Raw genomic sequence first — 12,193 nt, 5'->3', positions numbered from 1 at the left:
TTGGTGATGGAGTGGAGACAAAACACATCCCTGAGGAGAGTCTGTGATGGTGTTGGAGTGGGGACAAAACACATCCCTGAGGAGAGCCTGTGTTGGTGGTGGAGTGGGGACAAAACACATCCCTGAGGAGAGTCTGTGTTGGTGGTGGAGTGGGGACAAAACACATCCCTGAGGAGAGCCTGTGGTGGAGTGGGGACAAAACACATCCCTGAGGAGAGTCTGTGTTGGTGGTGGAGTGGGGACAAAACACATCCCTGAGGAGAGTCTGTGTTGGTGGTGGAGTGGGGACAAAACACATCCCTGAGGAGAGCCTGTGTTGGTGGTGGAGTGGGGACAAAACACATCCCTGAGGAGAGCCTGTGTTGGTGGTGGAGTGGGGACAAAACACATCTCTGAGGAGAGCCTGTGTTGGTGGTGGAGTGGAGACAAAACACATCCCTGAGGAGAGTCTGTGTTGGTGGTGGAGTGGGGACAAAACACATCTCTGAGGAGAGTCTGTGGTGGAGTGGGGACAAAACACATCCCTGAGGAGAGTCTGTGTTGGTGGTGGAGTGGGGACAAAACACATCCCTGAGGAGAGCCTGTGTTGGTGGTGGAGTGGAGACAAAACACATCCCTGAGGAGAGCCTGTGTTGGAGTGGGGACAAAACACATCCCTGAGGAGAGTCTGTGTTGGTGGTGGAGTGGAGACAAAACACATCCCTGAGGAGAGCCTGTGTTGGTGATGGAGTGGGGACAAAACACATCCCTGAGGAGAGTCTGTGTTGGTGTTGGAGTGGGGACAAAACACATCCCTGAGGAGAGTCTGTGTTGGTGATGGAGTGGGGACAAAACACATCCCTGAGGAGAGCCTGTGGTGGTGGTGGAGTGGGGACAAAACACATCCCTGAGGAGAGTCTGTGTTGGTGGTGGAGTGGGGACAAAACACATCTCTGAGGAGAGCCTGTGTTGGTGGTGGAGTGGGGACAAAACACATCCCTGAGGAGAGTCTGTGTTGGTGGTGGAGTGGGGACAAAACACATCCCTGAGGAGAGCCTGTGGTGGAGTGGAGACAAAACACATCCCTGAGGAGAGCCTGTGGTGGAGTGGAGACAAAACACATCCCTGAGGAGAGCCTGTGTTGGTGGTGGAGTGGGGACAAAACACATCCCTGAGGAGAGCCTGTGTTGGTGATGGAGTGGGGACAAAACACATCCCTGAGGAGAGCCTGTGTTGGTGGTGGAGTGGAGACAAAACACATCCCTGAGGAGAGCCTGTGTTGGTGATGGAGTGGGGACAAAACACATCCCTGAGGAGAGTCTGTGTTGGTGGTGGAGTGGGGACAAAACACATCCCTGAGAGCCTGTGTGGTGTTGCATATGTCCGTCACGTGGGGACCTATTTTGACTCGCTGTGAGCGTTGGCTCAGGAAGTCCAACAGCCACAAAAACCAGCCCCCCATCTAAAGAAAAGTCCCGAATGAGTCTCTGTGCCAGAATGTAGGGCTGGATTGTGTTGAAGGCAGAAGAAAAGTCAACAAACAGAACCCTGACATGGGATTTGGCACCTTCTAGATGTCTATAGACCATGTTAAGGATGGTAAGAATGGCATCATCAACTCCTCTGCTGGTCTGATAGGCAAACTGAAATGGGTCGAGGAGCTTCTGGGTGACACTGAGAATATGACTTTTCACAATTTTCTCAAAGCATTTCATACCTAAGGATGTCAAAGTGACAGGGCGATAGTCATTCAGCACAGAGGGATTCGATACTTTAGGAATTGGTATAATTATAGATTTTTTCCACAATACTAAAAAAAGGCAACTGGACACACTGCTCCTCTTCTCTCCTGAAGCATCATGGGAGCTCTGGGCTTCAAGGCCTGTGTCACTTACTCTGCTCTGGTCTTCGTAACAGATCCTACTGACTCAGGTCACACCAACCCCACAGGCCTCATCCACCATGGATCCCTCCATCCCACCAGAGAGGGTCGCAATTCACCTTCACAATCTGCCCCCCCCCCCCCCCCCCCCTGCTTACTGTACCACACATGCCCTGAAGGACAGTAGCAGCAGAAAGAGATGGACCGGGGGGAACTATCAGTCCAGTCCTGCTTACTGTACCACACATGCCCTGAAGGACAGTAGCAGCAGAAAGAGATGGACCGGGGGGAACTATCAGTCCAGTCCTGCTTACTGTACCACACTTTATCTGAAGGACAGTAGCAGCAGAAAGAGATGGACCGGGGGGAACTATCAGTCCAGTCCTGCTTACTGTACCACACTTTATCTGAAGGACAGTAGCAGCAGAAAGAGATGGACCGGGGGGAACTATCAGTCCAGTCCTGCTTACTGTACCACACATGCCCTGAAGGACAGTAGCAGCAGAAAGAGATGGACCGGGGGGAACTATCAGTCCAGTCCTGCTTACTGTACCACACATGCCCTGAAGGACAGTAGCAGCAGAAAGAGATGGACCGGGGGGAACTATCCGTCCAGTCCTGCTTACTGTACCACACATGCCCTGAAGGACAGTAGCAGCAGAAAGAGATGGACCGGGGGGAACTATCAGTCCAGTCCTGCTTACTGTACCACACATGCCCTGAAGGACAGTAGCAGCAGAAAGAGATGGACCGGGGGGAACTATCAGTCCAGTCCTGCTTACTGTACCACACATGCCCTGAAGGACAGTAGCAGCAGAAAGAGATGGACCGGGGGGAACTATCAGTCCAGTCTTAGACGTTAGTCATATAGAGGTTATTTCTACAACGTACTGACAGTGAAACACGACCTTCCAGAGAAACACCAGCTGCATGGAAAACTTCAACAACGTCAACGGACTTCCTGTTTCAGCTTCCACAACAAACACACCCACAACAAACACACCCCCAACAAACACACCCCCAACAAACACACCCCCAACAAACACACCCACAACAAACACACTAGACGTTGGACAGGAGTTAGGACTGATCACATGACCCTGTTGAGGACTTCAGTATTACGGACTAGACGTTGGGATAGGAGGTAGGACTGATCACATGACCCCGTTGAGGATTTCAGTATTACGGACTAGACGTTGGGACAGGAGGTAGATGACTTGGTCTGAGGTAACCAGAGGTTTCATCTGCCGTACTAGCTAGCGTATTGTAGCTACAGCGGTGTCAGGCTTACCAGAGGAGACACGGCCGTCGTCCCCGTGCCGGGGTATCTGTACCGAGAAGGTCAGGAGGTCAGGGGCCAGCAGGGACTCGGGTTTACGGATCTCATTGAGCCAGCGACTCTGATGAAGCTCCTTAGTGTCAGATGGACCCTGCAGCAGAGGAACCAGCTTCTCCTTAACACCCTCTGGTGAACCTGGAGAAGGAGAAGGAGAAGAATAGAGACAATGTAACTACATCGGTATGGATCTAGAGAAAGTGAATTTGGAAAATGGATTTTTCAAGTAGTGGCAGTCGTGAAAGTGACCTGTTGTTGAACTGTTCTGGGTCTGCCAGCTATAGTGGTGATATGGAGATGTGTGTGTGTGTGTGTGTGTGTGTGTGTGTGTGTGTGTGTGTGTGTGTGTGGTGTGTGTGTGTGTGTGTATGTGTGTGTATGTGTGGTGTGTGGTGTGTGTGTGTGTGTGTGTGTGTGTGTGTGTGTGTGTGTGTGTGTGTGTGTGTGTGTGTGTGTGTGTGTGTGTGTGTGTGTGTGGAGAGAGAGGGAGCCATTCTGTTTCGGACATCAAAGAATGAGAGAAAAAGCACGCGATCTCAATGACACAGGCCCTCTGAGACCAGCGGTGACGACACACAGACTAAACACTTGGACTGAAGTCCAGAGAGGACTGAGTGAGTGTGTTAAAAGTGAAAGAGTAGAGTATCGGTGCAGGGCAGGGCGGTGCGAGGCGATGCAGGGCGGTGTGTGTGGGGGTAAAGGCAGTAAAGTTTAACAGGGCACAGCTGCACACACCTGGGGTCCTGGCACACAGTTTAACAGCTCCCACGGTTCCCCCGGCGCAGTTCACCGTGGCTCTGCTGCAGAACTTCAGCTCCACGTTCTGGACCGAAGCCTCCAGGGTCGGAGGAGGAGAGGGAGACTTCACACCTAATAAAAACAACAACGGAAAATGAAGTAGGTAGCGGGGCCGATCTGGTGAAGGTTTTAAACCTCCGCTGGCTGCTTCGTTAAACTACGGATCGGCCTTTAATTGTTGATGATCTCTGGACCCTTAAAAAGTGTTTCAGGTTACCTCCTGAACCGTGTAACTCTCTCACAGTACAGAGAGAGACTGGACCCTGCAACTCTCTCACAGTACACAGAGAGACTGGACCCTGTAACTCTCTCACAGTACACAGAGAGACTGGACCCTGTAACTCTCTCACAGTACACAGAGAGACTGGACCCTGTAACTCTCTCACAGTACACAGAGAGACTGGACCCTGTAACTCTCTCACAGTACACAGAGAGACTGGACCCTGTAACTCTCTCACAGTACACAGAGAGACCTGTAACTCTCTCACAGTACACAGAGAGACTCGACCCTGTAACTCTCTCACATTAGACAGAGAGACCGGACCCTGTAACTCTCTCACAGTACACAGAGAGACCGGACCCTGTAACTCTCTCACAGTACACAGAGAGACCGGACCCTGTAACTCTCTCACAGTACACAGAGAGACCGGACCCTGTAACTCTCTCACAGTACACAGAGAGACTGGACCCTGTAACTCTCTCACAGTACACAGAGAGACTGGACCCTGTAACTCTCTCACAGTACACAGAGAGACTGGACCCTGTAACTCTCTCACAGTACACAGAGAGACTGGACCCTGCAACTCTCTCACAGTACACAGAGAGACTGGACCCTGCAAGGTTAGGGCAACATAACATGGGTCCGATTGGTACTAGATTCTGAGTCCAACAGGGGTCCGATTGGTAATATATACTGGGTCCAACAGGGGTCCGATTGGTACTAGATTCTGGTAGGTTTTGGAGTATGAAACATTAAGACTGCCAAACTCCCAGGAGGAGAGAGAATTCCTCCATCCCTCCATCACGTGTATCTTCTTCCAGCCAGGCAGGCTGGCGCTGTCCGAGGAATCGTATAAAACTCTGACACCACCTGTTCCAATAAGGATTTAATTTCTCATTCTAACTTCCCATCACAGAGACACAAGGTTTCATTTCCTACCAGCTCGTGTCCAGAGAAGAAGAGTTGTGTCCTGATTCTGACTCTAACCTGCTGGGTATCTCAAATAGCAGTCGGTTGTACAGGAAACACATGTTGTTTCACTGACGAATGAAATGGAAAGCATTTCAGAGGGATACAGCGGGACGCTGTAGTATTAAATAGCAGGATAATACTGAGTTAAAGAAGCAGAGATAATACTGAGTTAAAGAAGCAGAGGGATACTGAGTTAAAGAAGCAGAGAGATACTGAGTTAAAGAAGCAGAGGGATACTGTAGTATTAAATAGCAGGATAATACTGAGTTAAAGAAGCAGAGGGATACTGAGTTAAAGAAGCAGAGGGATACTGAGTTAAAGAAGCAGAGAGATACTGAGTTAAAGAAGCAGAGAGATACTGAGTTAAAGAAGCAGAGGGGTACTGTAGTATTAAATAGCAGGATAATACTGAGTTAAAGAAGCAGAGGGATACTGAGTTAAAGAAGCAGAGGGATACTGAGTTAAAGAAGCAGAGGGATACTGAGTTAAAGAAGCAGAGAGATACTGAGTTAAAGAAGCAGAGAGATACTGAGTTAAAGAAGCAGAGGGGTACTGTAGTATTAAATAGCAGGATAATACTGAGTTAAAGAAGCAGAGGGATACTGAGTTAAAGAAGCAGAGGGATACTGAGTTAAAGAAGCAGAGAGATACTGAGTTAAAGAAGCAGAGGGGTACTGTAGTATTAAATAGCAGGATAACACTGAGTTAAAGAAGCAGAGAGATACTGTAGTATTAAATAGCAGGATAATACTGAGTTAAAGAAGCAGAGATAATACTGAGTTAAAGAAGCAGAGGGATACTGAGTTAAAGAAGCAGAGAGATACTGAGTTAAAGAAGCAGAGGGATACTGTAGTATTAAATAGCAGGATAATACTGAGTTAAAGAAGCAGAGGGATACTGAGTTAAAGAAGCAGAGGGATACTGAGTTAAAGAAGCAGAGAGATACTGAGTTAAAGAAGCAGAGGGGTACTGTAGTATTAAATAGCAGGATAATACTGAGTTAAAGAAGCAGAGGGGTACTGTAGTATTAAATAGCAGGATAATACTGAGTTAAAGAAGCAGAGAGATACTGAGTTAAAGAAGCAGAGGGGTACTGTAGTATTAAATAGCAGGATAATACTGAGTTAAAGAAGCAGAGAGATACTGTAGTATTAAATAGCAGGATAATACTGAGTTAAAGAAGCAGAGAGATACTGAGTTAAAGAAGCAGAGGGATACTGTAGTATTAAATAGCAGGATAATACTGAGTTAAAGAAGCAGAGAGATACTGAGTTAAAGAAGCAGAGATAATACTGAGTTAAAGAAGCAGAGGGATACTGTAGTATTAAATAGCAGGATAACACTGAGTTAAAGAAGCAGAGGGATACTGAGTTAAAGAAGCAGTGGGATACTGAGTTAAAGAAGCAGAGGGGTACTGTAGTATTAAATAGCAGGATAATACTGAGTTAAAGAAGCAGAGAGATACTGAGTTAAAGAAGCAGAGATAATACTGAGTTAAAGAAGCAGAGAGATACTGAGTTAAAGAAGCAGAGGGATACTGAGTTAAAGAAGCAGAGGGATACTGTAGTATTAAATAGCAGGATAATACTGAGTTAAAGAAGCAGAGGGGTACTGTAGTATTAAATAGCAGGATAATACTGAGTTAAAGAAGCAGAGGGGTACTGTAGTATTAAATAGCAGGATAATACTGAGTTAAAGAAGCAGAGGGGTACTGAGTTAAAGAAGCAGAGGGGTACTGTAGTATTAAATAGCAGGATAATACTGAGTTAAAGAAGCAGAGGGGTACTGTAGTATTAAATAGCAGGATAATACTGAGTTAAAGAAGCAGAGGGATACTGAGTTAAAGAAGCAGAGGGATACTGAGTTAAAGAAGCAGTGGGATACTGAGTTAAAGAAGCAGTGGGATACTGTAGTATTAAATAGCAGGATAATACTGAGTTAAAGAAGCAGAGGGATACTGAGTTAAAGAAGCAGAGAGATACTGAGTTAAAGAAGCAGAGGGATACTGAGTTAAAGAAGCAGAGGGATACTGAGTTAAAGAAGCAGAGGGGTACTGTAGTATTAAATAGCAGGATAATACTGAGTTAAAGAAGCAGAGGGGTACTGTAGTATTAAATAGCAGGATAATACTGAGTTAAAGAAGCAGAGGGGTACTGTAGTATTAAATAGCAGGATAATACTGAGTTAAAGAAGCAGAGGGATACTGAGTTAAAGAAGCAGAGGGGTACTGTAGTATTAAATAGCAGGATAATACTGAGTTAAAGAAGCAGAGAGATACTGTAGTATTAAATAGCAGGATAATACTGAGTTAAAGAAGCAGAGAGATACTGAGTTAAAGAAGCAGAGGGATACTGAGTTAAAGAAGCAGAGGGATACTGAGTTAAAGAAGCAGAGGGATACTGTAGTATTAAATAGCAGGATAATACTGAGTTAAAGAAGCAGAGGGGTACTGTAGTATTAAATAGCAGGATAATACTGAGTTAAAGAAGCAGAGAGATACTGAGTTAAAGAAGCAGAGGGGTACTGTAGTATTAAATAGCAGGATAATACTGAGTTAAAGAAGCAGAGGGGTACTGTAGTATTAAATAGCAGGATAATACTGAGTTAAAGAAGCAGAGGGATACTGAGTTAAAGAAGCAGAGGGATACTGTAGTATTAAATAGCAGGATAATACTGAGTTAAAGAAGCAGAGGGGTACTGTAGTATTAAATAGCAGGATAATACTGAGTTAAAGAAGCAGAGGGGTACTGAGTTAAAGAAGCAGAGGGGTACTGTAGTATTAAATAGCAGGATAATACTGAGTTAAAGAAGCAGAGGGGTACTGTAGTATTAAATAGCAGGATAATACTGAGTTAAAGAAGCAGAGGGGTACTGTAGTATTAAATAGCAGGATAATACTGAGTTAAAGAAGCAGAGAGATACTGAGTTAAAGAAGCAGAGAGATACTGAGTTAAAGAAGCAGAGGGATACTGTAGTATTAAATAGCAGGATAATACTGAGTTAAAGAAGCAGAGGGATACTGAGTTAAAGAAGCAGAGATAATACTGAGTTAAAGAAGCAGAGGGATACTGAGTTAAAGAAGCAGAGATAATACTGAGTTAAAGAAGCAGAGGGATACTGTAGTATTAAATAGCAGGATAATACTGAGTTAAAGAAGCAGAGAGATACTGAGTTAAAGAAGCAGAGAGATACTGAGTTAAAGAAGCAGAGGGATACTGTAGTATTAAATAGCAGGATAACACTGAGTTAAAGAAGCAGAGGGATACTGAGTTAAAGAAGCAGAGAGATACTGAGTTAAAGAAGCAGAGAGATACTGAGTTAAAGAAGCAGAGGGGTACTGTAGTATTAAATAGCAGGATAATACTGAGTTAAAGAAGCAGAGGGATACTGAGTTAAAGAAGCAGAGAGATACTGAGTTAAAGAAGCAGAGGGATACTGTAGTATTAAATAGCAGGATAATACTGAGTTAAAGAAGCAGAGGGATACTGAGTTAAAGAAGCAGAGAGATACTGAGTTAAAGAAGCAGAGGGATACTGTAGTATTAAATAGCAGGATAACACTGAGTTAAAGAAGCAGAGAGATACTGAGTTAAAGAAGCAGAGAGATACTGTAGTATTAAATAGCAGGATAATACTGAGTTAAAGAAGCAGAGGGGTACTGTAGTATTAAATAGCAGGATAATACTGAGTTAAAGAAGCAGAGGGGTACTGTAGTATTAAATAGCAGGATAACACTGAGTTAAAGAAGCAGAGAGATACTGAGTTAAAGAAGCAGAGAGATACTGTAGTATTAAATAGCAGGATAATACTGAGTTAAAGAAGCAGAGGGGTACTGTAGTATTAAATAGCAGGATAATACTGAGTTAAAGAAGCAGAGGGGTACTGTAGTATTAAATAGCAGGATAATACTGAGTTAAAGAAGCAGAGGGATACTGAGTTAAAGAAGCAGAGAGATACTGTAGTATTAAATAGCAGGATAATACTGAGTTAAAGAAGCAGAGGGGTACTGTAGTATTAAATAGCAGGATAATACTGAGTTAAAGAAGCAGAGAGATACTGAGTTAAAGAAGCAGAGAGATACTGTAGTATTAAATAGCAGGATAATACTGAGTTAAAGAAGCAGAGAGATACTGAGTTAAAGAAGCAGAGAGATACTGTAGTATTAAATAGCAGGATAATACTGAGTTAAAGAAGCAGAGGGGTACTGAGTTAAAGAAGCAGAGAGATACTGAGTTAAAGAAGCAGAGGGATACTGAGTTAAAGAAGCAGAGGGGTACTGTAGTATTAAATAGCAGGATTATACTGAGTTAAAGAAGCAGCCTGGTGTCATCCTGCCAGAGGTTTGGGGGGGGGTTTAAACACAGCTCTCTGATCTGGAAGGGAACCAGTTCATTATTCTGGAACAGTCTCTAGTCTGGACTCCTTCCAGGATCATAGTGTTTATAAAGACAGCTCAGGAAATCCAGGCAGGTTGGAGTCAAGACATCAGATCACCCCCTCCCACTCCCACTCCTACCGCTACTTCTCCTCCCTCTCTCTCTCTCTCCCTCCTCCTCCCTCCCTCCCTCTCTCTCTCTATCATTCTCCTTCCTCTCTCTCTACCTCCTCCTCCCTCCCTCTATACTTCTCATTCCTCTCTCTACCTCATCCTCCCTCTCTCTCTCTCTCTCTCTCCATCTCTCTACCTCCTCCTCCCTTCCTCTCTCGCTCTCCCTCTCTCTCTTTCTACCTCCATATCATCCTCCTCTCTCGTCCTCCCTCTCTCTCTCTACCTCCTCCTCCCTCTCTCTCTCTACCTCCTCCTCCCTCTCTCTCTCTACCTCCTCCTCCCTCCCTCTCTCTCGCTCTCCCTCTCTCTACCTCCTCCTCCTCCCTCATCCTCCTCCCACTCTCTACCTCCTTCTGCTCCTCCCTCTCTCTCTACCTCCTCCCTCCCCCTCATCCTCCTCCCACTCCCTACCTCCTTCTGTTCCTCCCTCTCTCTCTACCTCCTTTATCCTCCTCCCTGTCCTCCTCCTAGTCTTTCCTTGGAGCCCTGGTTACCAGACTGCTGCAGACCGAGCCCTGGTTACCAGACTGCTGCAGACAGAGCCCTGGTTACCAGACTGCTGCAGACCGAGCCCTGGTTACCAGACTGCTGCAGTCCGAGCCCTGGTTACCAGACTGCTGCAGACCGAGCCCTGGTTACCAGACCGCTGCAGACCGAGCCCTGGTTACCAGACTGCTGCAGACCGAGCCCTGGTTACCAGACTGCTGCAGACCGAGCCCTGGTTACCAGACTGCTGCAGACCGAGCCCTGGTTACCAGACCGCTGCAGACCGAGCCCTGGTTACCAGACTGCTGCAGACCGAGCCCTGGTTACCAGACCGCTGCAGACCGAGCCCTGGTTACCAGACTGCTGCAGACCGAGCCCTGGTTACCAGACTGCTGCAGACCGAGCCCTGGTTACCAGACTGCTGCAGACCGAGCCCTGGTTACCAGACTGCTGCAGACCGAGCCCTGGTTACCAGACTGCTGCAGACCGAGCCCTGGTTACCAGACTACTGCAGACCGAGCCCTGGTTACCAGACTGCTGCAGACCGAGCCCTGGTTACCAGACTGCTGCAGACCGAGCCCTGGTTACCAGACTGCTGCAGACCGAGCCCTGGTTACCAGACCGCTGCAGACCGAGCCCTGGTTACCAGACCGCTGCAGACCGAGCCCTGGTTACCAGACTGCTGCAGACCAAGCCCTGGTTACCAGACTGCTGCAGACCGAGCCCTGGTTACCAGACTGCTGCAGACCGAGCCCTGGTTACCAGACTGCTGCAGACCGAGCCCTGGTTACCAGACTGCTGAGCCCTGGTTACCAGACTGCTGCAGACCGAGCCCTGGTTACCAGACTGCTGCAGACCGAGCCCTGGTTACCAGACTGCTGAGCCCTGGTTACCAGACTGCTGCAGACCGAGCCCTGGTTACCAGACTGCTGCAGACCGAGCCCTGGTTACCAGACTGCTGCAGACCGAGCCCTGGTTACCAGACTGCTGCAGACCGAGCCCTGGTTACCAGACTGCTGCAGACCGAGCCCTGGTTACCAGACCGCTGCAGACCGAGCCCTGGTTACCAGACCGCTGCAGACCGAGCCCTGGTTACCAGACCGCTGCAGACCGAGCCCTGGTTACCAGACCGCTGCAGACCGAGCCCTGGTTACCAGACTGCTGGAGACCGAGCCCTGGTTACCAGACTGCTGCAAACCGAGCCCTGGTTACCAGACCGCTGCAGACCGAGCCCTGGTTACCAGACCGCTGCAGACCGAGCCCTGGTTACCAGACTGCTGCAGACCGAGCCCTGGTTACCAGACTGCTGCAGACCGAGCCCTGGTTACCAGACTGCTGCAGACCGAGCCCTGGTTACCAGACTGCTGCAGACCGAGCCCTGGTTACCAGACTGCTGCAGACCGAGCCCTGGTTACCAGACTGCTGCAGACCGAGCCCTGGTTACCAGACTGCTGCAGACCGAGCCCTGGTTACCAGACTGCTGCAGACCGAGCCCTGGTTACCAGACTGCTGCAGACCGAGCCCTGGTTACCAGACTGCTGCAGACCGAGCCCTGGTTACCAGACCGCTGCAGACCGAGCCCTGGTTACCAGACCGCTGCAGACCGAGCCCTGGTTACCAGACCGCTGCAGACCGAGCCCTGGTTACCAGACTGCTGCAGACCGAGCCCTGGTTACCAGACCGCTGCAGACCGAGCCCTGGTTACCAGACCGCTGCAGACCGAGCCCTGGTTACCAGACCGCTGCAGACCGAGCCCTGGTTACCAGACCGCTGCAGACCGAGCCTTGGTTACCAGACTGCCGCAGACCGAGCCCTGGTTACCAGACCGCTGCAGACCGAGCCCTGGTTACCAGACCGCTGCAGACCGAGCCCTGGTTACCAGACCGCTGCAGACCGAGCCCTGGTTACCAGACCGCTGCAGACCGAACCCTGGTTACCAGACCGCTGCAGACCGAGCCCTGGTTACCAGACT

At 48.3% G+C, this 12,193-nt stretch overlaps 1 protein-coding gene across 1 annotated transcript in view; it reads right to left on the bottom strand.

The window, feature by feature from the left end:
- Window positions 1-2,443: 2,443 nt before the first annotated feature.
- The window catches only part of LOC129832791 (intermembrane lipid transfer protein VPS13B), a 239,016-nt gene continuing 229,266 nt past the window's right edge, over window positions 2,444-12,193 (bottom strand). Inside the window, exons 20-21 of the mRNA XM_055896791.1 lie at window positions 3,933-4,067; window positions 2,444-3,335 (exon numbers count right to left, since the gene is read on the bottom strand). Coding sequence (XP_055752766.1) covers window positions 3,118-3,335; window positions 3,933-4,067 — 353 coding nt within the window. The 3' untranslated portion in view covers window positions 2,444-3,117. The remainder of the gene's footprint in view (window positions 3,336-3,932; window positions 4,068-12,193) is intronic.

The sequence above is a fragment of the Salvelinus fontinalis genome, chromosome 34 (assembly GCF_029448725.1).
Source record: "Salvelinus fontinalis isolate EN_2023a chromosome 34, ASM2944872v1, whole genome shotgun sequence".
Lineage (NCBI taxonomy): Eukaryota > Metazoa > Chordata > Actinopteri > Salmoniformes > Salmonidae > Salvelinus > Salvelinus fontinalis.
The sequence above is the reverse complement of the archived record's forward strand: the minus strand, read 5'-3'. Positions and strand labels throughout refer to the sequence as shown.